The sequence below is a fragment of the Sycon ciliatum genome, chromosome 1 (assembly GCF_964019385.1).
Source record: "Sycon ciliatum chromosome 1, ocSycCili1.1, whole genome shotgun sequence".
Classification (NCBI taxonomy): domain Eukaryota; kingdom Metazoa; phylum Porifera; class Calcarea; order Leucosolenida; family Sycettidae; genus Sycon; species Sycon ciliatum.
Genome location: NC_088643.1, coordinates 33,277,285 through 33,303,747, shown reverse-complemented (window position 1 = coordinate 33,303,747; position 26,463 = coordinate 33,277,285). Strand labels below are relative to the sequence as shown.

The 26,463-nt window shown below is 49.5% G+C and overlaps 1 protein-coding gene and 1 long non-coding RNA gene across 3 annotated transcripts in view; one reads left to right on the top strand and one right to left on the bottom strand.

Moving 5' to 3' along the window:
* LOC135823657 (copper-transporting ATPase 1-like) overlaps window positions 1–26,087 on the bottom strand; it is a 53,525-nt gene extending 27,438 nt beyond the window's left edge. For both annotated transcript variants that reach the window (XR_010554727.1, XM_065336506.1), the window contains exons 1-11: window positions 24,515–26,087; window positions 17,334–17,516; window positions 16,399–16,562; window positions 15,872–16,033; window positions 13,572–13,648; window positions 11,982–12,132; window positions 10,661–10,771; window positions 7,917–8,039; window positions 7,064–7,152; window positions 6,419–6,470; window positions 5,839–6,072 (exon numbers count right to left, since the gene is read on the bottom strand). Coding sequence is in view for 1 of the 2 variants with exons in the window: in XM_065336506.1 (XP_065192578.1) it covers window positions 5,839–6,072; window positions 6,419–6,470; window positions 7,064–7,152; window positions 7,917–8,039; window positions 10,661–10,771; window positions 11,982–12,132; window positions 13,572–13,648; window positions 15,872–16,033; window positions 16,399–16,562; window positions 17,334–17,516; window positions 24,515–25,514 (2,346 nt within the window). In the remaining variant the exon portion in view is untranslated. The remainder of the gene's footprint in view (window positions 1–5,838; window positions 6,073–6,418; window positions 6,471–7,063; window positions 7,153–7,916; window positions 8,040–10,660; window positions 10,772–11,981; window positions 12,133–13,571; window positions 13,649–15,871; window positions 16,034–16,398; window positions 16,563–17,333; window positions 17,517–24,514) is intronic.
* LOC135823680 (uncharacterized) lies at window positions 439–2,878 on the top strand. The gene is made up of 2 exons (XR_010554728.1): window positions 439–1,173; window positions 2,212–2,878. It is a non-coding gene; the product is annotated as an uncharacterized LOC135823680 (long non-coding RNA).
* Window positions 26,088–26,463: the final 376 nt, after the last annotated feature.

Here is a 26,463-nt window from a genome sequence, read left to right as displayed (position 1 = left end):
CCGCTCAATAAGAACCCGGGCGTGCGCCCAATCGCAGTGGGTGAGGTGTTCCGTAGGATCGTCTGCAAGGCTGTCGCCCGAGTGATAGAGCCTGACATGCTCATGGTTACGGCTCCTCTGCAGCTGTGCGCGGGTGTCCCATCTGGCTGCGAGGCTGCGGTACATGCCATGGAGCACCTCTTTGAGCAACCAGCGACTGAGGCGATCCTACTGGTAGACGCAGGGAACGCTTTCAACTCGCTGAACCGTGCCGTCGCCATGCATAATGTACCCGTGGTCTGCCCGCCGCTTGGCCAGATCTTCCACAACACCTACCGTTCGCCAAGCCGATTGTTTGTTGCTGGTGGTGGCGAAGTGCTGTCGCGCGAGGGTACCTGTCAGGGCGATCCCTTGGCGATGGGAATATACGCTGTGGCCATAACGCCTCTCATATGTAACGAATTTATGTTACGACTATGATTTACGCATGTCGTTGTATTTGGTTCTTGTCTTGTGGAGTCCAGTGTCTGATGTCATATATGGTCTAGGTGTACGCGTGAGCATGGTGTGATGTGTGACGTTTATGGTATGTGGTGCATGCAGGAGTACGCGTTGTCAGAGTGTGAGGATGTGCTTCCGTCTGTGTGAGAGTGACTGTCAAGTGAATGCAGTACATGCGCAGTGCTAGTTTGGTCTGGGAATGAGAGTCGTGTGTGATTCGTCCGTGGTCTGGTTGTCTTGGTCTTGGTCATGTGTTCTGTACGTATTAGTCCCTGATTGGTCGTCACGATTTGTCCTCGGTTTATTACTGCTTGTTCTTTGTTGGTCCTCTGAGTCTTTTCCCGGGAGTCTTTCCCGTCGTCGTTTTCTGTCTAGTCTTTTCGTCTTTCTCCTCCTGTGCCCTTTCCGTTTGTATAAGAAGTCAGAAACTCCACCAAGTTGTTTGAGCTGTTGTGTGACACGGGGGCCAGGGGGAGAAGGCAATACCATTTCCTTTACAGTGGCGCCCAACTAGTGATCGGCACCCACGACCCTGAGATCGTTTTCTCTTCGTTTTCGCCGTGGCTTCAGTTCATGCTCGCCGTTTCGAAATATATTTTATTTCTCGTCGTTCAACTCACTTCACCGAGATTGCTACTACGGCCATGGAGATGGAAAGGCGTTCGCCAGCCTGGCCTGCAGGCCCCTTACCCGGTGAGTCGCTCCCAGTAGAGGGTTTGGTTGTTGTATATTCGTTGTGGTCCCGTCGCCTCACTCGATAGAGCTTGAGCATCATGTCGACGTACTCGGGGTGGTGCCTCTTGGCAAGTTGCGCTTTATCTTTTCGCGCTATCGTTCCGATACCATCAGTCTTTGTGACGGCGATCCGGTTCTTGTGTCTCTCTTGTGTCTTTCTGTTTTGGTTTTTGCAGTCAGTGTGCGTATATTTGCTGGGGTTTGTGCAGTTTTCTTGATTAGCCTTTCAGTGTGGTTGTGTAACTTTATTAATGCGATTAATAGTATAAGTGAAGCGGACATTACAAAATGATGAATGAGAATACATGTATCTAAAATGGTTGTTCCTAATCGATTTTCTCGAGACTATCATCAGGGAAAATCGTCTCACAATAGAGGCTATACGGAGAAACAAACTACTTATGTAACTGTTTGGTTTGTAAGCTTGGTTCGGTTTTGAAGTTGCCACACACGTTTTGCTGTGATGGTTTGTACTGGAACAGTTTTCTTGGTTACGAGTTGGTTCATAGCCATAGGTAGTCTTTCAGGGAGCGTATTTTGTTCTCGTTTTGTGTCGACCTGCGGGTCTGTTCAGTTCACCAGGTGAATGTCTGATCATGGTGAGCCACGGTTCCCTTCGTGAGCTGGTGGGCCCCAGTGTTTGTTTAGCCTTTTGTCGGGGAAGTATAAAATTAAAAAAAACAAATAAATAAAAATCTAAATATTATGGGTCGTGGGACGACAAGATTATTATGGGTCGTGGGACGACAGGATCATACGGGGTCGTGGGACGACAAGATGATCCGCCATCGGAAAAGTGTGGGACACTTATGCCGGCTCCGCGCCGAGTTTTCTAGTCAGGTTAGAGTCCTGTGGGTTTCTCCCCTTCTGAAGTTTGTGTGACAGTGTATCGATGGATTTTCGATTTGTTCTTTTCCCTGATTGACTACATGCCTGCTGTGTTCTGTTGCTCCATTTGTACATGTTATACACATCTTCCACATCCGAATGGGCAAGTCGTACGACGCACCACCTCGTGGAACCACACCCAAGGTTTTCCCATCTCCACGTCTGCAGCCAGCCACTTGCCGTTGTCCTGTCTTCTTCTCCTGTTATTGTGTCTTCTCAACCCTTTTGTTTTCCTCCTACTCCATTTTTCTACTTCTGAGAGTCGAGGTCGACTCTCGCCGGAGGGGAAGGCTGTGTAACGAATTTATGTTACGACTATGATTTACGCATGTCGTTGTATTTGGTTCTTGTCTTGTGGAGTCCAGTGTCTGATGTCATATATGGTCTAGGTGTACGCGTGAGCATGGTGTGATGTGTGACGTTTATGGTATGTGGTGCATGCAGGAGTACGCGTTGTCAGAGTGTGAGGATGTGCTTCCGTCTGTGTGAGAGTGACTGTCAAGTGAATGCAGTACATGCGCAGTGCTAGTTTGGTCTGGGAATGAGAGTCGTGTGTGATTCGTCCGTGGTCTGGTTGTCTTGGTCTTGGTCATGTGTTCTGTACGTATTAGTCCCTGATTGGTCGTCACGATTTGTCCTCGGTTTATTACTGCTTGTTCTTTGTTGGTCCTCTGAGTCTTTTCCCGGGAGTCTTTCCCGTCGTCGTTTTCTGTCTAGTCTTTTCGTCTTTCTCCTCCTGTGCCCTTTCCGTTTGTATAAGAAGTCAGAAACTCCACCAAGTTGTTTGAGCTGTTGTGTGACACGGGGGCCAGGGGGAGAAGGCAATACCATTTCCTTTACACATACGCCGCTTGGGGAGCTCTGCCCCGATATCGTGCAGGAGTGGTACGCTGACGATGATTCCGCCGCTGGCCGTGTCCGGTCTCTGTTACGCTATTGGAACAGTGTGAAGGAGCTTGGCCCGGCCTACGGATATACCCCTAACCCAACGAAAACGGTGCTGCTGGTCAAGGAGGAGTGTTTGGAGGAGGCGTCCACCCTGTTCGCCGGCACCGGCATCAAAATCATAACCTCCGGTTGTCGATATCTGGGAGGAGTGCTCGGCACAGGAAGCTTCAAGGCCGCGTACCTTGAGGAGGCGGTATCCGCCTGGTGCAGGCAGGTGGTGAACCTGGTATCTGTGGCCCATACTCAGCCTCATGCAGTTTACGCCACGCTGCAGGGTGTCTATTCCAAGTGGCGCTACGTGCTCCGAGTGGCATCCTGCCCGCCTGCGTTACTAGAGCGCCTGGATACCCTGGTCAAACGCGACCTGCTACCCCTCCTCTTGGGTCGGGAGGTGCCTGATGAGGCAAGCCTTCGGCGACTCCTCTCAGTGCCCACCCGCCTTGGAGGCCTAAACATCCCGATTCTGGCGGCTGAGGCGGAGCGGGAGTATTCCACTTCTGTTGCGGTGACGGAGCCGCTTGTACGTCTGATGATCGGTGATGGTTCGGGGAGTGCCGTGCCCGATGGCGAGGAGGTGTCTTTGGCATCGCCTCAGAATCCACCATTGTCAGTTGCTTCTGCTTCTGCTGCGTCCGTTCGTGATCCTCCTGGACTTGTGACCCGGCCAGAACCTGGGGTCCACACCACCCAGCCGGTTCGTGATAACCCGTCTGTCGCAGCCGCTACCAAGTCCCGCAAGCAAGCGGTCTCATGTCGCAAGGACAAGGAGAAGTCGCAGAAGGCACTAGTCGCGGCGTTGTATCCCGATCTACCCCCGCCTCAGCAATGCCTCACAAATATCGCCGGTGAGAAGGGCGTGTCGTCATGGCTGACGTGTGCCCCGCTTACTGCGCACCGGACAATCCTGAATTAGTCCGACTTTCGAGATGCGGTGTGCATACGCTATGGGTACCTGCCACTGGATGTCCCGTGCAAATGCGCTTGTGGAGCGGACACCACCCTACACCACTCGATGACATGTCCACATGGGGGGTACCCGATGGCACGTCACGACGAAATCCGGGATACCCTGGCGGCTGTCCTTGGCGATGTCGTGCCGGACGTGAAGGTCGAGCCTAGATTGCTCCCTCTCGATGGCGAGGTGCTCGCCGGCCGGACCGCCAATCGCAGCGCTGAAGCTCGTTTGGACATCAGGGCCGGGGGGGTTCTGGACAAGGCAGCAGGACGCTTTTTTTGATGTCAGGGTCACCCACCCTAAAGCGTCCCTGCTGTCGCGTTCGGAAGCCCTTGGCCAACTGCGCACCAACGAGTTGGAGAAGAAGCGGAAATACTGCCAGAGGATCACGGACGTCGAGCGAGGTGCCTTCACTCCGTTGGTGTTTGCCACGAATGGCATGGCTGGGGCAGAGTGCGGAATGTTCCTGAAGCGGCTTGTTCAGCGCGTGGTGGAGAAGCACTCTGACCTACAGTACTCCGTCGTCATACACCATCTTCGTGCCAAAATTACCTTCTGCCTCCTCCGCTGGGCCGTAACCTGTCTGCGTGGATGCCGGGGAGCTCGGGGCGTACGCCGTGGCAATTCGTTTGTCACGGAGTGCAGGCTGCTCCGGTAGTGGCATGGGGCTGTGTGGCCGATCCTAAACGGATGTTGTGACGTAACGGACATATCTGTTTTTGAGCATGTCTTTGTTTTTGTTTTTACTTTTATAATAGTTTGTTTTGTTTATCGGACAGATCGAAATAAGCATTCACACGCAGACAAATTATACATCCACCACCCTATTGGTGTATGATGTTTTTACACATATACCCCCAATAGGCTATTTATCAGACTCGAGTTTTCAACTTACACATTCCACATTCACCACTCAATCGGCTTTTGGTTTGTTCACACATACGTACCATACGCGATCTATTGGACTTGAGTTTTACCTTGTGTCCTTTTTTGCAGTCTGCAGATTCTTTTGCTGGACATTGTTTATTGAGGTTCTTGTTGCTTTTGGTTTACGCATATGCGTCATTTGCCCGTAAAAGAAGCCCTGTTGCTAGTAACTACTAGTGTACAATTAGTACTACAACTAGTAATTACTAGTGTACAATTAGTACTACAACTAGTAACTACTAGTGTACAATTAGTACTACAACTAGTAACTACTAGTGTACAATTAGTACTACAACTAGTAACTACTAGTGTACAATTAGTACTACAACTAGTAACTACTAGTGTACAATTAGTACTACAGAATGTGTAGCAAGTACATGTATTACAGTGACATAGGTACGCGTACAACAAGGCATCTGATCCGGTATGGGAAAATACTAGAAAATACCATTGATCTCTTCCTGCTGTGTCACCTGGCAGGTAGAAAATCGACAGGAGGAGACATTTTTAGATGGAGCGGATCAATGGTACTTTGTGGTAAGTACTCTCCTTCTGACACCGACTTCATGTCGGTGATGAAACCAGTTCAACACGGAGCACTGTGCAACGGTGACTGTGGCTGCTTTGTTCTTGGGAAGCACACTACTACATGGACTTCTAGTGCCTTGTTTTCATGCCGTCTAGATGATGTGCATGTCATACTTTCAGTCAGAGTGACGTCATAACTATTTTTACACAGAAGTGAACAATAGCCTAGCCACACACCTACCATTGCAGCCACTGAGCCACAACACGCACTCACGATGCATACAGTAAAGCACGGCCCGATAAAATGCAGAGTTAGCTGGAGAGGCTGCACGGCTCGACGGGCAGATAAGCATCCTTTTCTTTGCTGGAAGTCTCACCTTTGACGTCTGGGCTTGTTCAACAAGGCGGATGATCTGGGCGATGGCTGAGTCGTCTCCAACACGCCTAGCACGCATAATCAATAGCCCGTGTTGGTTGACAGTCCCGCCAAACAACTCGCTGTCAATGGTCTTTGAAACGGGCTTGGACTCACCCGTCAGCATGCTTTCGTCAACAAGACTCTCCCCGTTGATCACGATGCCATCCACCGGTATCTTTGAGCCAGGTATCACCTGTGTTGCATGGAAAGTGAACAACCAACATCTTTCACATGCATATGCAGCTACACATACACATGTAGAGTGCACATGTACATGTAAGTAGACACGCATTTCGACAAGCTACGTGATTTTTCATGATTTGGGTCGAGGGAAACCTCGGGGCGAGACAAAGATTTTCTCTGATCCTGCATGTGTTGGCCTTATCCGAGTTTGATGGCAGGCTCTCACCACCAATCGTCTTCATAGCTAAGCTAGTAGTTGAAACAGTCATGAAGTTCTACATCTCATGTAATCTATGTCACCCATGACAACAGTTCTGAGCATGTGACACGAAATACAGCACTCTGTCTTGCAGTACCTTGAGAATATCTCTCTCCTGCAGCAACTCAACACGGACTATTTCCTCTTTCCTGAACAGTCAAAATATGGCATACGCATCGTGCACACAGACATGTCCATGCACACACACACACGCACACACACACACACACACACACACAAACACACACACACACACACACGAACACACACACACACACACACACACACACACACACCGTGACACACACCGTGACACACACACACACACACACGCAAACACACATGCACACCCACACATACATACACACACGCGTGCGTTCAGGTTCGTTAGTGTCGACGCATTCATGTGTTCAAGTGCAACCATATTGGAATGTGAAGTATTACATAATAATCATTCTGAGCATTTCAGCTCAAGTCAGTGCCGTATAGCTAGGGTATGGTGATTGTACAATCAGCATGGATTCTCCTCAGAGCATGTCATATGTGTCAATGCACTGCTGTGCTGTTCACCGCACTAGCATTTTGTGAAGCTGTGAACAATGAATATCACACAACACAGACCATGCAGGACCAAAAGCCCATTCAAAACGGCCAAACTGGGTTTAAAATCTGGGAGGCGCTGCGGCGGTCAGGTTATTTACTTACTCAAGCGAGCCATCGGCATTATAGTGTATTTACTTACTCAAGCGAGCCATCGGCATTATAGTGTAGTAGAACACCATCAGCAGGTTGTAGGGTTGACAACTTTGCCAACGCGCTGGATGTTTTACGCTACAGGAACAAATCAAGAGACACTTTTATGAACGCAACTCCACAACTTGGACAGGATGATATTAAAGTAGTGGTATAGTACATGTATTGACTGGTACAGTCCGCCACGGCAAGCCGCCGCTTATGTACAACGGCGTGGGAGAGGATAGCAAAAATGAAAATAATTATATTGTTCGGGAAATCCACGTTATTATCGAATATTCAACAATGACGGGTGCGGGGTTATACCAAATTCCCATAATGTGGAAGTACGTTATTATTGTTGAAAGCACTAGGTGATCTGCACTCTACAATGTGACCTGTGCGATTATATCGTTAAATGATTTTAATAGGATTTTAAACTAAGATCAGAAAAGGACTTCACCACAACTCATCACTTTCCTAAAAACAATTTAAAAAAATCTACCAGTCATTGCTCTCGCATTCCAAGCATGCACATACCCGCACATACCCGCATATGAACACTCGCAATATGATACCGGTAATACCAGGTACATGACATCAGCAGTGGATAAGAAAATACACAAGGAAAGCGATGAGGAAACGGAAAAAATAATAATCACTCTCACTATCAAGATCGGTCAAGAAATTGGACTCAAAGCATGCAGCCCGTGGCACCTCGGCATCATCCCTGTTTGTCGGTATATCAATAGAGTTGAGCACTACCCCCCCCCCCCCCCCCCCCCCCCCCCCGGTGTGGAGAATGACATCTGCATACTTCTGCAGAGTGTAGTTTCGGAACAGTGTAACCATGGTAACCATACCTTTGCCTCATGTTCTAACCATCGTCCTAGCGATACAAAGGCTAGCAGCAATGGGCCGGTCTCAAAGAATGTGCGTGGCGTGCTATTGAAGTGGGCTGCCATACATATGATCAGGACAATGGCCTGCAGCAAGGCAATGGGAAGAAAGAAAAACAAGAACACCAAAACTTATATTAGTACGGGCAGTACTTGCGGGCATGATACCACTGATCCATGTTGGTCAGCACCAGGCTTCATAAAAAAAGTTAATGAAATGATCCCGCTGGCAGTACAGGGCATGTAAACGTGATTCAGAACAGGAAAAAGGTAACACACTCCGGTATCCAGGCCCAAAACCCGCCGGATGGTGGGTTTTAGCATATTACAATTATGCTATGATACTCCTTCAAAGAATGGAGTTGCCTCAAGTCATAAATCCAAACTCAAGCCAAACACGATTGTGCCAAAAGATATCTCTGGATTTGGAAAGGAAACCTCCAATTTTGCCGAAATTCCAATGGTCCGTTACATAAGAAACAACGTACTGTACAGGCGCGTAGCACAGTCGTTGGAGGTGATCCGCTGGCTGGAGGGGGTCGGGGGTGTCCCAAGGGAAAATTTAGAAAATAGGGTGCAAAATCCTGCATTCTGGGCACTTTGGGCATTGTGTTAAAAAAAAGTGATCCGACCAAAGCAAACCGGCTGCTATGCCCCTGCTGTAGTTGTAAGCAGATCATTCCTAGCCACCATCACTAGCCACCATCACTAGCCACCACCACTAGCCACCACCACTAGCCACCACAACTAGCCACTACCACTAGCCACCACCAGCTAGCCACTACCACTAGCCACCACCAGCTAGCCACCACCGCTAGCCACCATCACTAGCCACCACCACTAGCCACCACCGCTAGCCACCACCGCTAGCCACCACCGCTAGCCACCACCACTAGCCACCACCGCTAGCCACCACCGCTAGCCCCCACCACTAGCCACCACCGCTAGCCACCGCCGCTAGCCATCACCGCTAGCCACCACCACTAGCCACCACCGCTAGCCACAACTACTAGCCACCACAACTAGCCACCACCACTAGCCACCACCACTAGCCACCACCGCTAGCCACCACCACTAGCCACCACCGCTAGCCACCACCACTAGCCACCACCGCTAGCCACCACCACTAGCCACCACGCTAACCACTAGCCATCAGCCACCACCACTAGCCACAACCACTAGCCACCACCACTAGCCCGTCAGGCGAAATTACTGGTCAGTCGGCGACACGCATTTTCACAAAAATTTGCGTTTCACCTGCTGGGAGAGTATGCGTGTACTCGAGTCTCATCCTGAGCAAGTTTTTTTTCTTCTTTTTTTCAGCTCCAGTATAGCTGTATTTTTCATTGCAAAGCCGTCCTCGATTGTTGTGTTCGTTGTGCAAACGAAGTGGACATTCAATCATGAAGGCAGAGGACATAGGAGCCTGATTGGAGTTTCTCGTGGCATAGGACGGCCACACAGAGACACTTTGGGATTTTCTGAATATAAAATACCGTACGCACGATGCTGAGATCAATTTGTGCGATATCAAATTGTTTGTGATCTACCACATCGAGCAGAACGGGATCCAAACACAAGCTTACCGACGGTTAGGCTGTCGACCTGACTGGACAAATGATCCCTGGCTTCACCAGACACCAGAAGTCGGACATCATGCCCTTTGCCGCGACGTCCATCTCCAAAAAGAACTCCATCTTCGTCGTGAAAAGGCTTGAAATACTCAATATTCAACCGAGATTCGCGGTCTCACCCTTCCTCAGATCGAATCATTTTTTGTTGTAGCAGTTGCAGGGCATATCCCCGCCACTACTTCAACAGAAGATGGCTCCAAAGCATGCCTGGAACAAGCCATATCGAGGTTGCAAGCCACCCCACTCAGCACTTTTTTTGAAGAAATTCGAAATTTCAATGGTGGAAGATATACTATGAAGAGAATTTCAAAAAGTATGTTTCGCGGAGCGATCGCTCAACCTACTTCATTCAAACTTTGCAGGATGGTTCAGACGTACATGCTAGGCATGGAACCACAGAAGATGATATCATAGCTGACACACAGAGTCACACACACAGCAGATTCGTGTGCACAGATACTAAATTAGTGGACGTCGTCATCTTCTTCCCGCTGATCTCAAATGTACTATGACGTGCTATTTCGCCTGACGACCACTGCTAGCCACCACCACTAGCCACCACCACTAGCCACTAGCCATCAGCCACTACCACTAGCCACCATCACTAGCCACCATCACCAGCCACCACTGCTAGCCACCACCACTAGCCATCAGCCACCACCACCACCACTTGCCACCACCGCTAGCCACCACCACTAGCACCACTAGCCACTAGCCATCAGCTGTACTAAACACAAATGTTTCTGAATGGGAAAGTAAATTGTCTGAGTACATGTACATATTCAGAGAACATACCGAACAGCAATACGAGATGGGTGTAACATACCGAACAGCAATACGAGATGGATGTAACATACCGAACAGCAATACGAGATGGATGTAACATACCGAACAGCAATACGAGATGGATGTAACATACCGAACAGCAATACGAGATGGATGTAACATACCGAACAGCAATACGAGATGGATGTAACATACCGAACAGCAATACGAGATGGGTGTAACATACCGAACAGCAATACGAGATGGGTGTAACATACCGAATAGAAATATGAGATGGATGTAACATACCGAATAGAAATATGAGATGGATGTAGCCAGCATAATCAAGAAATCCATGTTAATTGCGCGGTGCCGAACAGAAAGATACGCCGATTTATAGAAGATGTGTCCAACACCAGCCTAGAGGGCAAAAGAAAAAAACACACACATGCATACGCACACCGTGACACACATACACACACACATACACACATACACACAAATGCACACATGCACCCCCCCCCCCCTCCCCCCCACACACACACGCACACACACACACGCGTGTACACATGGACGTATGCACAGAGCCGGAGCCGGTAAACACATGTTAACCCTTTGTGACCCCACTGAAAGTACGACAATTTACTCACCTCCAAATAACATGCACTTTTGCTTGTATCTCTGCCAAACATTCACCGATTTTTACAAACTTGCCACCGCTGGAAAGGTATTTCCAAGACGAAGCGACTAATGCCACACTCAAGCCAGCTACCTGCACGGCCTCTGCTCTGCGTGGCCTAGAATGCCGCTCAAAACAGCAGCCGTGCGCGAACAGCTCCAGCAAAGTTTAAACAGCCGCCATTCCATTCTCCTTCATCACATCGACTTCAAATAAACTACAGCGGAAAGCTCGTTTCAAGCGCAAAATTTTGGCGTGCAGCATGCTTGAGTATGACGTAGCACTCCGGGGAAAACCCCTGCCATGCACAGTGTGAAAATTTGAATTTTTTGATCGGAGTGAATTTTTCAGTTTTCCGCCGACCTCGAGTCTCACCACGGCGGCATCGTACCTCGTAGAGACTTCGGATAACTTCGACGTGATAGCCAAGGTTCCTCTCGAGACGTAGACGGTTTGTTTACGAAAATCGGGGAAGGAACACCAGAGATATAATATTTGTAGTGCCACTGTATACCAATTGATCGATATCGATCGATGGGGTCACAAAGGGTTAAAAAATGTTATGCAGTACCTAGTATACAAGTATGCAAGCTAAAATACAAGTACACGTTATGTTCATCCAATGTCATGACCAGCTCTCGCCCATGGCACAGAAGAAAAAAAACAGGGTCCAGTATCAAACATTATTTGCGCATCTTCCCTGAATCTACAAAGAGATTTTTTCCGCCATTGGGCCAACAAAGATGATAAACACACCTACCACAGGCTGTTCTTAGAACCGTGTTATGCAAGCCATAATAACAAGCCGGTTAGTTAGGGTGGGTAGGGGTGGGTAGGGGTGGGTTCACATTACTTATCCTGTATGCAGGAGAGTCTTGAAAGAAGCAATTGAAGCATTGTGGATGGTGTGCATCTGAACGGATCCCTAGAAGATCAAGTCACGCGACTTACCTGGGCAATTGTACTCAGTATCCACAGTAGCAGATTATGAACCGACAGACCGATCACAACTCGTCGAGATTTGCAGCCTCGATAATGGAAAATCACTATGAATAGTGTTGGCAGAGCCGTCAACAAGGCCAGGAGGAATGCTGCACGCCATCTAAACAAAAGAACATGGATTCTTTCTCACACCTCGCATCAGCCATAATCAGTGCGGGGTTGGCTGCGGACAGCCATATCGCAATAATCAGTGCAGGGTTGGCTGCGGACAGCCATATCGCAATAATCAGTGCAGGGTTGGCTGCGGACAGCCATATCGCAAAACATGGAATGCTGTTACATATATTAGGAAATTGTAAAAGACGATCAAACACTACAAAAGTTATGACTGTGTTCAGACTTGCTCTGGTGCGTACTTGCACCTGGGGTTATTGAATCCAAGTGTTAAACACACTCTGAAAGAGATTGTCTTTTTCCAGTTCTACTGCATGCTACTGTGTTTGCCACTGTTTCACGTTCGGGAAGGTCCAAACATAAATTGCAACCCTAAGGAAAAGTTCTACGCTGTCCGCTGGGAAAAGGCTATCTCCCAAACAGACACAGTACTGGTGCCTAAAACATAGTAGTTTGTTTCAAACACAAAACATCATATCCATGACGAACAAATCGACAAATACGCCTGGTTTTATCAACTTGTATGTTGACATACATAGATACAATATCTGGTTTGAATACAAGCCTGGGTTTAATCATAGCTTGCATACCGTCCTACCGGTAGGACCACGGGTCCTACCGGTAGGACCCAAGAAATCGAGCTGCAAAAGTGCTTTTGGTTGAGAATTTTTTTGAAACAATTGTTGAGATGAGGTCTTTGTCAGGCAAAGTAATGGCGCAAAATGCAAGGCTATGTCCAGTGCATTGCGTATGCGCAATTTTATCGATTGTCAAAATGGCCGCACATAATCCTGTCGGTGCGCTAGCAACTCTGTCCAAAGTGAATTTTGACCATGGCACATCAATTGTGGTGAGGTCCTAATGTTTTTATTAGCTTGCCAAGGCCGTGGAATGCATAATACCATACTCTGTTTCCATGGTTACCATGGGTTGTTACCATGGAGTTTCGTAGTATGGCTTGTGCGATCACGTCTAAAATTTATGGACTCCTTCATTAGCCCCTTAGCAACAGTTTACGGTCAAGTTTTAGGTCAATGTTAGAACAGAGACCATGCAGCATGTCTGTGTATGATGGTCCTACCGGTAGGTCCTACAGGTAGGACCGAGGTCTATGCAAGCTATCATTAATTACTAGCTTTACCCTCACACTGACTTGTACACAATAAGCCAGGTTTCTAGACGGATGCATCTCTGAAAGCCAGTGAAGTGATACTCTTTTCGAGCTGTCTACATGCCTTGAGAATCCTGTCATAATTAGGCATGTCACATCCACTACTGCTACCCCAAAACGGAACGTATTACACAGACTTCCAGTTATGCTCAAGGGGTGCTGAGGAGACATTGTTCAAAACTATGTGATGTGAAGCTGGATAGCTGCACGGGCTCCAGCAGCAGCACATACATGTACCTAGCTATGCCACCTACTTTCGAATTTCCGAGGTACGAGACAATGCTTTCAGCTTCTCTTCTCTTGTTGACAGTGCTGGAACAAAGCCAGTATCCTGGAAGAGGATAACACAGCCAGTGAACACGCGTGCATAGAAACTAATGAAGGGCCCCGGTTGAGCTGGGTCAGCGGATTTCAACTGGACACAACACAATGTGTCACGCTGCAGCCAGTGGCATGTCTAGGATGGCTGAGCGGGAGGGGGGGGGGGGGGGGGGGAGTTGGGTTCAGATGACATCCTGTTACGATCACGCACACGACACAGCCACCCCACAGGTTCACACATTCATACGTGTGCCACATCATGCACATGGTTTCTTCCAGACTGGTGACAGTAACTACAGCTCATTCGCCAAATCGGGACCCCTGATACACTAAAACCATGTGTCCGAAAAGTACATTTTGCACATTATATATCTTCATCAATATTCACTGGGCGGCATTCACTTTATCTTAAAATAGGCTTAAAACAACGGTTTTCATATTTCTGACCAATGTAAGTCATCGTCTTCGCGATCTTGAATAAGAATGAAGTGAGGCAGTGAAAACCCTATGGGCCCAGGTTTGTTGAATGGACTGTACATCAGTACACGTACATGACTGTTTAGTTCTTCACTCACATAGACTGCTGCACAAGTGCCACTACGACTGCTAGTGATCTGTCTTGCAGACGCGTCGCACCGACTTTGGAGGTGGGACGGCCATGGAAGGGGGGGGGGTGCGGGGTCCTCCCCCGGGAAAAAAATTCTTAGTTTGAAGCCAATTTCAAGCATTTCCGGGCATTTGGTGCCATTTCAGTGTACGGTAACTACAATGAAAGACATTTTGATTCTGCAAAAAAACAAGAAGATGCTACGATCGGGGACAAACATTACCCTCCCCCGGGAAAAAATTCAAAAATTGAAGCCAATTGCAAGCATTCCCAGGAATTTGGTGCCATTTCAGTGTACATGGACTTTTGATTCTGCAACAAACCACGATCGGGGACAAGGATTTGCCACGTTTGCGCTGAGATCATCGCGCTTTGTTGCAGTGTGCTAGAAAAAAAAAACGCCGAAAAAGTGGGGCGGCCATGGCCGCCCCGGCCGGTGCGGTTCTGACACCCTTGTCTTGGATGTCCTTTTATGCTTGCTGACAACATCTGCTTCTGCGTCTGGCTGAGTATCAGTCCGCTCCGAAGCTGGACTTGCAAAAACTTGTTCAGAATCACCCACACAGTTTCCTGGTGGAACAGTAGTTAGACAGCCTCAACCATGCTTTGCAAAATCCATCCAAACTATGCTGGCCTGAGCATGGCATCCTTGGATGTCGCCAAGACACAGAAAAAAAGTCTTCGAGTCAACAAGTTACAGTCCGATTCCTGAAAACATTGTCGTACAATGGTGCAAAAGAAGCGCTTGCAGATGGCAAGTAAGTTTCGTTTTGTCCCATGTGCGCAGCGCTACATCATGTAACACATCATGCATCCAGGAAAGACACGTGTCCCAAGCCCGGCGGCTACAATCGAAGTCAGTCACTTTCTTCCTGCACTGGCACCTACAGTCTCTACTCTACAGGAGTCAAACCAGCGAGTCGTAAAATCCCTGTTATTTTGGAAATTTTACGACTCCCTGGTAAAAAATACACAAGCACGGTGCAACCGCCTTTTAGACGCTCACTTCCGGCTTTGCAGCCTGGCCTAAGTTTCCCGTCAACATTTTGGAGCGAAAAATGCTCTGATTCCAATTGTAAAGATCCTACATTGATCAGAGCAGCCATTCCGAATCCAACGTAACGGCAGCTTGACGTTTTCACTATGACATCATGAACTAGCCCAGAAGAGAAGAGGCCAGATCTGTGATGTCATAGATGTAGACTCTGCAGGGGAGTAGACGGGGAAATTGCAGTATTTTGGTTCTCCACTGTCCCAAAGAAGTCGGATGTTTTTCAAACTTAGGTATGGGACATGTGACACCTTTCCGGTAACCCGGCTCAAAAAAACGTCGGGCAAGAAGTTCGTTGTTGTGGACAAACAAGAAAGAAATCATGATTACTCCACATCTATTCCCCTACAAAGTTTCTCTCTGTGATGTCACAGATCTGGCCCATTCTCGCCGAGTTCATGACGTCTCATGATGCCACCAAATTTAGTGAAAAATGAAAATGTCAAGCTGCTGCAACTCCAGAACGGCTGCTCTGATCAACCTGGGACTTTCACCATCGGGACCTGTGCATTTTTCGTTAAAGCCTGTGAAGCTTTCATCAAGTTTCAGGGTAAACTTCCCCTTCCACCTCGTACCTCCACTGCTTTGAATAACGCCCTTGGCCCAGTGCGAGATGGATCATACTCCACCGATGCCTGTTCAGTTGCTAGTGCTACAGAGGCAGTGAAGACGCCGGGAACACACGCCAACTGATTCTCCACTTGAGCGACACATGCTGCACACGTCATGCCTTTCACCTGCCCAGAAAAGAACAAGAAGAAGGTTACATGGGTACAGAGGATACAGTAAAAAATAAACATGCTTGAAGGCATCCGTATTCATGAAACATGAAAAGACACACCAAAGGATGTTCTGGAAGGTGCCCTCTGCATGGGAGGGCAGTAAAAGAATGTGCAGGAAGGCCAAATTCAACATCGAATGACACACCGATGCTAAGCCGACAAACAACTTTCAACTCATGAGCAGAGCATCCTTCCCACTGCTGGAGGAGCTCAAGACCTTCAAGAATGAAATGATTCCAATGGTCAACGTAAGATCTGCGGTTCAGAAAGGTCTCGGAATCCTTGCAGCATCACTAAAATATCCGGACCATCCAACCTACCGTCATGAGCAGAGTCTTTGATCTCCCTGTCCGTTGTTCAATTACATGCGCTGGAAAACCAGCTTTAGTGACAACACTTTCCAGATGTGCACTGCTGACTAGCGTCTTGTCAATGACAACCTCAGCTTTCTTTGTCAGAAGAGCCACCTGAGCAGATGCCACACCTGGGACAAACACAACAGATGTTGCATGTGCTATTACAGTAGTACTACTATGCAGGCAGGCATAGTGGGATGGTCTAAGACCATGATTGAGAAACAGAGGGTGCCAGGTTCAAGTCCTGCTTGGAAGCGGAAGGATTTTTTCTAGCCGTGCTGCGACCCACAGTTAATTGGGAACTCGTGGCCTGGCACGAGGAAAACATGGATGCAGTGAATGGGATTTTTGGTCTTTGACCACTTGCTGGTGAGCTGATCTACTCACCTCCCACCGCTTTAGGAGCTGCATCTGCGCCTTGATCCTTGAAGGGTGGTGGCGTTCCTACGGATGCGGAAAACCCGGCTTCCAGCCGAGTCTCACGCGAACCGTGAATTTTTTTTTACTATAATTGGCATGTGTCTTGTCTGCATGACAGACCAACTCAGCCACCGCCCCGCCCCCCCCCCCCCCCCCCCCCCCCCCCCCCCCCCCCCCCCAACACACAGACACACATGCACCCACACCACACCGGGCCCCACACAACACACAGACAAGCAGACAAACATGCCCCCCCCCACACACACACACCCAAATAACTATTACACACAATGTGCACAAGCATAGGGTGCCTGCACCACATCAGTACAACCCACATGCCGCCCAAAGAACAATCACACAATGTACAGACATCCATAGAAGGCGGGACTTCAAAGCCGCTAGGACAGTCACACACACAACACATTCATTCAAGAGTTGAAAGACACGGTCTTGACTCAAGTATGTCTCCAAGAACTAACCTGTTTGCTTTGTGAGAACCCGTTCAACTTTGCCAACACAGGACGCACACGTCATGTTATCAACATGAAGAACTAGTGAGGCTTCATTGTCTGCTGGTACCACCACACCGTCCTGCTCATCCAGACCCGCTGATTTCTCTACATCGGCCGAGTGCCTCTGTTTCAGCTGCTTCGGTTTTTCTCCTTCAGGGAGACAAACAGAGAGACAGAAAGAGATATGGAGAGAGAGAGAGAGAGAGAGAGAGAGAGAGAGAGAGAGAGAGAGAGAGAGAGAGAGAGAGAGAGAGAGAGAGAGAGAGAGAGAGAGAGAAGAGAGAGACAGACAGAGAGAGCCAGACAGAGAGAGAGAGACAGACAGACAGACAGTGGGTGCATGATTTTAAACACACTTCTGTCTACTATAGAGGAAGGTACTGTATTTTGAAATGAACCGTGAAATACAGGGTACGTGTCTGAATTTCGTGACAAAAACATCTGGGTGCATCCTATACTCCAGTGTGGCTTATACCCCAGAAAATACAGTATGCAGCAACATTCGACAGTTGAAAATTCTGGATAAATTGCTACACCGCCACTGTTTCGGGGTAAACAAGTTAGTTGTTTACGATAGGATTATCTTCTCACTTGGCCATTGTAGCCTAGGCAAATCATAAGAACCACGACATCTAAAGGATGCTGCATGAAAGTAGGCAGCTGCGAGATGCGTATCTCGCGCATGCTCTTGCATGGCTACGTAATGCATTACATCATAATACAACATCCCCTTCGTCATAAAGGAGTTTGACAACCTACATAACATACCGTACGTATATGACGGCGTGTTCACAATATAGAACATAACATCCAACAATAGCTCTATGTACAAGATAACAATCATGAATGGCACACGACGGCGTGCTAACAATACAGAGACATAGTATCCAACAATAGCTCTATGTACAATATAACAATGGCACCTCAGCTACTGTGACATAAGCGAACAGGTCCATGAGGCCTCTCTGGCCCTACACATCCAGGATTGACCTGGGTGCGACTGCGCGGCCAGACCGTGTTCGATACAGCTGGGTGGCAGGTTCAGCAGGCTGGCTGACGTCACACGGTGACGGCGGCTGAGACTGGCTAACGTCGCTCCACGGCGACGGCACGTCACTCGGCGGCTGAGGCTCGCCAATGTCGCTGCGCGTCGACGGCTGAGGGCCTGCGAGACTGGCATCCGGCGGGAAGTGGACCCGCCTCTCTCTGAGGTGGGTACGGTTGCGTCGCACTTCTGTCCCATGGTCAGGCTGCACCATGTATGACCGTGGCCCGTTGACAGACTGGGTTACGATACCAGGTTCCCACAGGTGCGTGGTCGGGCTGCGGATGCCGACGTGCTGACCAGGAACTAGGGGGCGGAGAGACTGCGCTCGCTGGTCATGGTGTACTTTCTGCTGGTCCTGCCGTTCCTCGAGCTTCTGTCGGATGGCCTCGTCCCGAGTGTCGCGCTGGTGTTTGCGAGGCAGGTTGTCCTGTACCTGACGACCGAACAGCATCTCGGCCGGCGACGGTAAGCCCTGGCACACTGGGGTGGCGCGAATGCACAGCAGTGCTAAGTGCGGGTCGGTCCCGCTCTCCCTTGCCTTCTCGAGAGCTCTCTTAGCGATCTTGACTTGCGATTCGATAAACCCGTTACTCTGCGGGTGATGTGGCGACGACGTACTGTGGCGGAATCCATATTCGGCAGCAAACTCCGCGAACAGATGGCTGCTGTATTGCGGCCCATTGTCCGACTTCAGCACGGCTGGGATGCCGTGCTCACCGAAGATCTCCTTGAGGTGCTGGATGATGGCCCTGCTGGTTGCTTGTCCGGCAGGCAGCTTCCGGGTGATGAAGTACTTGGAGTAGTAGTCGGCGGCAATGAGGTATTCTGACCCGCCGAGGTAGAACAGGTCCGTGCCTAAGGTGTGCCATGCCCTTGGCGGAATATCGGGCTGCACCAGTGGTTCCTTGGCTTGACTGCTCTGGTGGCGCTGGCACGTCGTGCAAGATGAGACAGTTGCTTCGATATCCTTGTTGATGTCCTTCCAGAAGACGGACGTTCTGGCTCGCAGCTTGGTCTTCTCTATGCCTTGGTGGCTGGCGTGCAGCTTGCTGAGGATTTCCCCCCTCATTGGCGGGGGAATCAGGACGCGACTGCTCTTCAGGATGAGACCGTCCTCGGTGCTCATCTCGTCGCGGAAATTCCAGTACGGGAGCAGAATTGCCGGCACCGCGCTCCTCTCTGATGGCCAGCCACTGAAGATCATCTCCTTCAGTGCTGACATCTCGGCGTCTTTAGCCGACTCCTCGCGGATCCTCGTCATCGCTGCATCGCTGAATTGCGGGAACACGGCGTGTACACTGACGTCGAGGTCCTCAATTGGCTGTTTCCTCTGGCGACAGTCGGGATAGCGCGTCTGCGATCGGAATGTCCTTTCCGGGGCAGTACTTGATGGTCATGTCGTACGGCTGCAGCTTCAGCAGCATGCGCTGTAGACGCGGCGGGGCTGCGCGGAGGTGCTTGAGCTTGATTGACTCCAGCGGCTTGTGGTCGGATTCTACTGTGAATGACTGACCGAATAGGTAGGTGTGGAATCTTTCACATCCGTATACGACGGCTAAGAGCTCACGCTCAATATTGGCGTAGCGAGACTCCGTCTCGGTAAGCTTCTTGCTGGCGAATGCAACAGGCTTGTCGTCCTGCAGCAGAGTGGCGCCGAGACCTTTCATGGAAGCGTCGACTTGTAGTGTCGTTGCCTTGCCTGGGTCAAAGTAACTGAGCGTTACTTCTGTCGAAATGGCGGCCTTGACCTTGTCGAAGGTGCGCTGGTGGCTGTCTGTCCAGGCGAACGGTGTATCTGGCTTGGTCAGCTCACGCAGGTGCGCGGTCAGTGTACTGGCATTCGGTATGAACGGGCTCATGTACGTGACTAGCCCGAGGAACGTCTGGAGCTCGTCCTCGTTCTCGGGGTGCTCCATCTGCTTCAGCGCTGAGACCTTCTTCGGGTCGGGCTGTATTCCGTCAGCGCTGCAGATGATGCCGAAGAACTTGATCTTGTCCTCTTTGATGCGGCATTTGTCTGGGTTCAACTTGAGACCAGATTGTTCGCAGCGAACCATCATCTGGTGCATGTTGAGATCATGGTCCTCGTCTGACGTCCCGTATGTGACGATGTCGTCTGCGATTCCGGTGATGCCTGAGCACCCTTCGAACGTCTGGTCGATCCTTGCTTGGAAGACATCTTGCGACATCTTGAGGCCTAATGGCATGCGAAGGAATCTGTAGCGCCCGAATGGTGTGTTGAAGGTGGTGAGGTAACTGGATTCGTCGTCGAGCTCCACATTCCAGTACCCACATTTGACGTCGACGATCGAGAACACTTTGGCACCTCTCAACTTCGGGGTGATCTCCTCAATGGTGGAGACCACGTGGTGCTCTCGCAGGATGGCGTGATTGAGGTCCTTGGGGTCTAGGCACAGGCGTAGCTTGCCATTGTCTTTGAGGCGGAACACGAGGCTGTTCACCCACGCTGTTGGTTCGCCTTCCTGGATCTTGGTGATGATGCCGTTCTGGATCATGTCCTCCAGCTCCGTCTTGATCTCGTCTCTCAGTGCGATGGCGTGGAGGTGGCGTGGAGGGTGTACAACCGGGACGACGTTGGGGTCCACCGTGATGTGGTACTTGCCTGGGAATTTCCCAATGCCATCGAAGCACTTCGGGTATTGCTTCATCAGGTCGTCCTTGTCTCGGATGCTCGCTGGCTTCTCCTGGACAGCGCAGTTCAGCGTGACTAACTGCAGGGCTGTCGCTGTCGGGAGGCCGATGATAGCAGTACCAGGGCAGTCCGTGATGTAGAAGTCAGCGAGTTGACTCTTGCCATCGTAAGAGCACGGAATAGGACGGGTTCCGCATTGCTTTATCTTGGATCCGCCGTACGCTGTGAGGGTGGTACTTGACGGCTTCACGGACTTCGGCTTTGGGTATCCGTTTGGTCCGACGTGCTGGGGGAACATTTGGCAGAACACTCTCAGCGGCAATATATTGCCCTGGGCGCCCGTATCCACCTTGGCTCTCAAGGTGGCCGGTCTGTTGGTGTATGTGGGCGTGGGTTCGAATCCCACTTCTGACACCATGTTTCGGGGTAAACAAGTTAGTTGTTTACGATAGGATTATCTTCTCACTTGGCCATTGTAGCCTAGGCAAATCATAAGAACCACGACATCTAAAGGATGCTGCATGAAAGTAGGCAGCTGCGAGATGCGTATCTCGCGCATGCTCTTGCATGGCTACGTAATGCATTACATCATAATACAACAGCCACCACCATTGCGCTCTGTGGCCGACCATACACACTGCCCACAACAGCAAAAGGTTCCTTCATGAATTCAGTCTACTGTATTTAGAGAAGAGAGATACGAGTATATGCTCTCCTTTTTTTTAGAGCTGGAAGAGAGAAACATTGCAAGACACTTTTGTGATTTCTGCAATCAAAACAAACGCCAAGCCAAACAGATAGATAATCAGCTTCACTGGCACATGGACAGAGAGCACCTAGTTTTGGTCAGGATCACAAAACTTGGACAACGCCGCAAAATATTGCATTTGCAGGAGCCCAAAGATGAAACAAACATTTCCTATTAAAAACTTGCTGTCTGGTGCAGGTGAAAAGTTTATCTTGCAATGTGAATGCAGTTGACCAACTGTGAGTGCAGTATGGCAATGACTCATCCTGTGGATCAGGCATCCTCAGTTTCAATGAATTCTACATGAGTGAGTGGTTCTACATGTATCTTCCAATAAAGTTCAAGCACATGTCACATGAACTGCCACTGTGACATGCAGCACACACATCCACATGCAAAGAGTCCAAGATACACGCACACAAACACACATACACACACACACACACACACACACACACACACACACACACACACACACACACACATGTACCATGTACCACTGATGTACCATGTATGCACCCGTTGCAAGAGAAGCGCGCACATTTACTAAATGCACTGGATGTGCACCCACAGATTTTCTCTTTATAACAATGATAGCGGATCTGATTCTGAATGAACGGATCAAGACAAGTGCCAGATAACAGTCTAATCCACACAATTGGCGAAGATATGTGAATGGACCCCCCCCCCCCCCTGCACACCTGGTCTACACCACACAGAGTACATCGGAATAGGATGGCCAAGACAGATATCTATGCACAGTGCACCCTACACTTACTGGGGTAATCAGTACACACACACACTGATACACACACACACACACACACACACCTCAGACCTCAGACATGCCCATCGCGGGAGCGATGATAGCGAACAGCTATGTTTTTTTTAGACATAGCAACTTGTGCTGGGATTACACCATTCAACAGCTTGCAAGGCTGATGAATTGACCGCCACTATTTTTAGCCTGGTATCCACCACACAGCTGTTTGAAGTGACTTTTTCTGGCCAGCGAATCCCTATTTTTCATTTTTTCATTTTTTTTTTTTTTTTTTTTCTTTTTCTACACACACACCACACCACATACTCCGGCATACACTGGCTGTTGGTAACCACCCAGGAGAATGAAAGAAAAGTCAGGAAGAGTCTGAGAAAGAGAAGAAAGACGTGTGTGACCATAATCGTCGGGAATCGAACCCGCAACCTATCGATTGGAAATCGCTGCACATACCACTGCACCATATGGGACACACACACACACACACACACACACACACACACACACTGATACACACACACACACACACACACACACACACACACACACACACACACACACACACACACACCGTCACACACACCGTCACACACACACACACGCACGCACGCACGCGCGCGCACACACACACGCCAGGCCCGAGCCAGCTCATGAGAGGTGGTACGACCCTAGGTCGGCTACAGGGCCGACACTACCCCCCCCCCCCCCCCCCATGTCTAATTTTAGTGTCACGGATGATGCATTTCTAGCTATATGCAGCATCACATCTGTTTGTTTCAGCGACATATTCCTCTTGCAACAGATACACAGCTACTGAAGTAGTATGAAAGTCCTCACTATACAAGAAGAGCAGTTTAGGAGGATAGCAACTCCAGCGGGGATAGCTAGATAGTGCTCCCACATAATTAAAGATACGCTGGACATTGTAGGAAAGTTGGAATTGGTAAAATCTGGTGGGGCCATTGCTGTGCCAGACGTACCAAAGAACCGGCCCCGCACACATACATGTGCACGTGGCCAGAGCACCATGTGACTTTGCATTGACATTAGCCACTGTGATGCATCCAGGACCACAAACTAACCGGCCTAATCAACAACCAGTAGGAAGTCATCATGACAAGACACACATTTACATTGTAAATGTGTGTGTACATGTTAGACTGGCGTTTGTATTCATATTGACTTACACATGTGCCCTCCCCCAACAGCGCAAATGTGTCAGAAGTACTTGTGAAAAGCAGAACTTCAAAGACACCTTGAGGTGATGATTCCTGAATCAAGCATATCCCCAGGGCAAGCATGAGTACATAAGCACCTGCGTTGAAAGGTATTCGGCATTAGTGCGGTTATGAAGAGGTGTGTGTGTGGGGGGGGGGGGGGGGGGGGGGGAGTTCTGTGGGCATCCCCCACAAGAAAATTTTGGAAAATTGGGCCCAGGTAGGCTATATGTTGTATTTGCGGCTGTGTTTGTGTCTCCTTGTCGTACATGCTCCTGCGTTTGTGTCTCTTTGTTGTACATGCTGCTGCGTTTGTGTCTCCTTGTCGTACATGCTGCTGCGTTTGTGTCTCTTTGTCGTACATGCTGCTGCGTTTGTGTCTCCTTGTCGTACATGCTGCTGCGTTTGTGTCACTCTATGGTACATGCGGCTGCGTCGTCTTTTACTCCTTTGTACATGCTGCTGCACCGTCTTCTGCCCCCCCCCCCCCCCCTGTATACGCACTTTTCTGTCTTGTCCCCGTTGTATTTGGTCGTGTGTCGTCTTGGCTTCACTTCCCGTTCGGGACTGTTTGTACCACGAACTGGTACATATTTTGCTACGTGCCTGTATACATGATTGCACTGCTGCGTGGAAAGTTAAGATAGCCATGATATGTTTCCTATCTTGTCACGAGCAGGTGTAGTCAAACAGTGCTGGCTTACCTTGTGAAGAGGTGGCCTCGAATCCTCGATTTTCGATGGCCTCGCAGAGCTGATCAACACTGAGTTCACCTGGCGAGTATTCTACTGTGGCTTGTCCTGGTGTCAATTCTACATGGACACGTTCAACTCCGGCAAGGCTGGTAAGAGCCTCGGTGACAGATGATGTACACGATGAACATGTCATGCCTTCTATTGCGATAACGGTGCTCTCCGTCTTCGCGGCATTCGACGGCCATGTCAGCACATCAAAGCCGCAGCCTTCAATGGCTGCTATCAACTGGGGCACTTGCACATTGTCCGGCTTGTAGCGAATAGCCGCTTGGCCAGGGTCTAACTGGATGACAACATCCACAACGCCAACGGTGCTAGTCAAGACGCTTTCCACAGCTGATGTACAGGAAGAACATGTCATTCCCACCACTGGCAATGTCACTCTATCCATGCTACCCTTCTGTTCCGATGAAGAAGATAATATTATGTTTGGCTCATACACAATATACCCTAGATTCACAAGGCACGACTGGATTTCATCAGTACGAACACTTCTATGGTCATACTCCACGCTAATGCGATCACTGCGCAACCTGATGTCCACCTTTTTCACACCATTCAGGTCCAGCAAAGTCGAGCAAATTCTATGCGCTGCACCGTGGTCGCGCACATCCCGCACAACCAGGATTAGCTCGCTCAGCGACGCACTGTCATCATACTCCGGCGACGGAGCTTCCGCCAGCACATCAAGCGACGGACGGTATTTCTTTAGTCGTCTCATGCATTCCTCCAGGACCGGAAGACCGTCGCGGTCGTCGTTGTAGCGCGGACGTTCCGGATGTTCGTACCGATATAGCACGGTAATAAATCCGTAACTATCGGCCACCGACACACTGCCAACACCATCCAGATTGGTCAGTTCTTTCTGTACTGGCCAGCTAGCCCCTGCAGGGAAATCCTGCAAAGACCAACACGCACTGCCCTGTCTGGATGCGGAGGAAGCGGCCATGGCGCACGAGCCAGCCACCGACTGGTAACTAGGGACTGGTTGAACTAATAGTTGTAGCTTCGCCGAGTGCCCTGAAACCACGCACACACACTTATTCACCGGACTGGAATCCACCACTAGCTGCGCACTACACTAGCGGGAATCACTAGCGTGAATAAGCGCCCGGTACGGACGGTCAAGGACTTAGGACAAAGGTAGAAGCTTTCACCTGTGTTCCACGAAACAATACGGTCATCCTTGACCACCTGGTTGTAATACCTACACTCTACAGCATAGCATTTCAATCCGAAAAACACGTAGTCGTGTTGGAGCTTATCTGGCCTTCGGTTGCCAAGCAAAGCGAGGCAATTCGGCAAGGGAATAACAAGCGCAAAGACAAAACACAACCCCGGTGACGCCTTGTCCAGCAGCACGCCGAGCGAAGTGCTTCACTGTAACCCAAGTCTTCAGCAACGACACAGGTGAGTACCTGGACAAATTGTCAAATGTGTTAGCTTGCAGCACTTCCAAAGACAGTTCCATGACTTCAGTCTTCACTCTCCACATTCTTTCCTTTTCCCACCTTCCGACGTCCGTGCAGTGCCAGTGCCGGCAGTGGACCAGCTCCACTCCATCCAGTCATCTGGTCATGACCACCTCTAGTCTAAGTCCGCCTCTAAGTCTGATGTTGTCATGGTACTGGTCAGACCTCGCTATAACGACTCTCGCTATAACATAAACCTCACTATAACGTATGCAATTATGTCCCTGCCGAAACAGCATCAGTTCTGTACAAAATTTCCTCACTATAAACAGTCATAATTATTATCCGCTATAGCGTAATTTTCGCTATAACACACTCTTCCGCAGTGTTCGCTTGGTCCCACGCGCACATATACCAGCGGTTTGGCCGAGTGGTTGTACTTGTAGGCTTGCCTGCGAATCACAAGGTCCCGAGTTCGAGACCCGC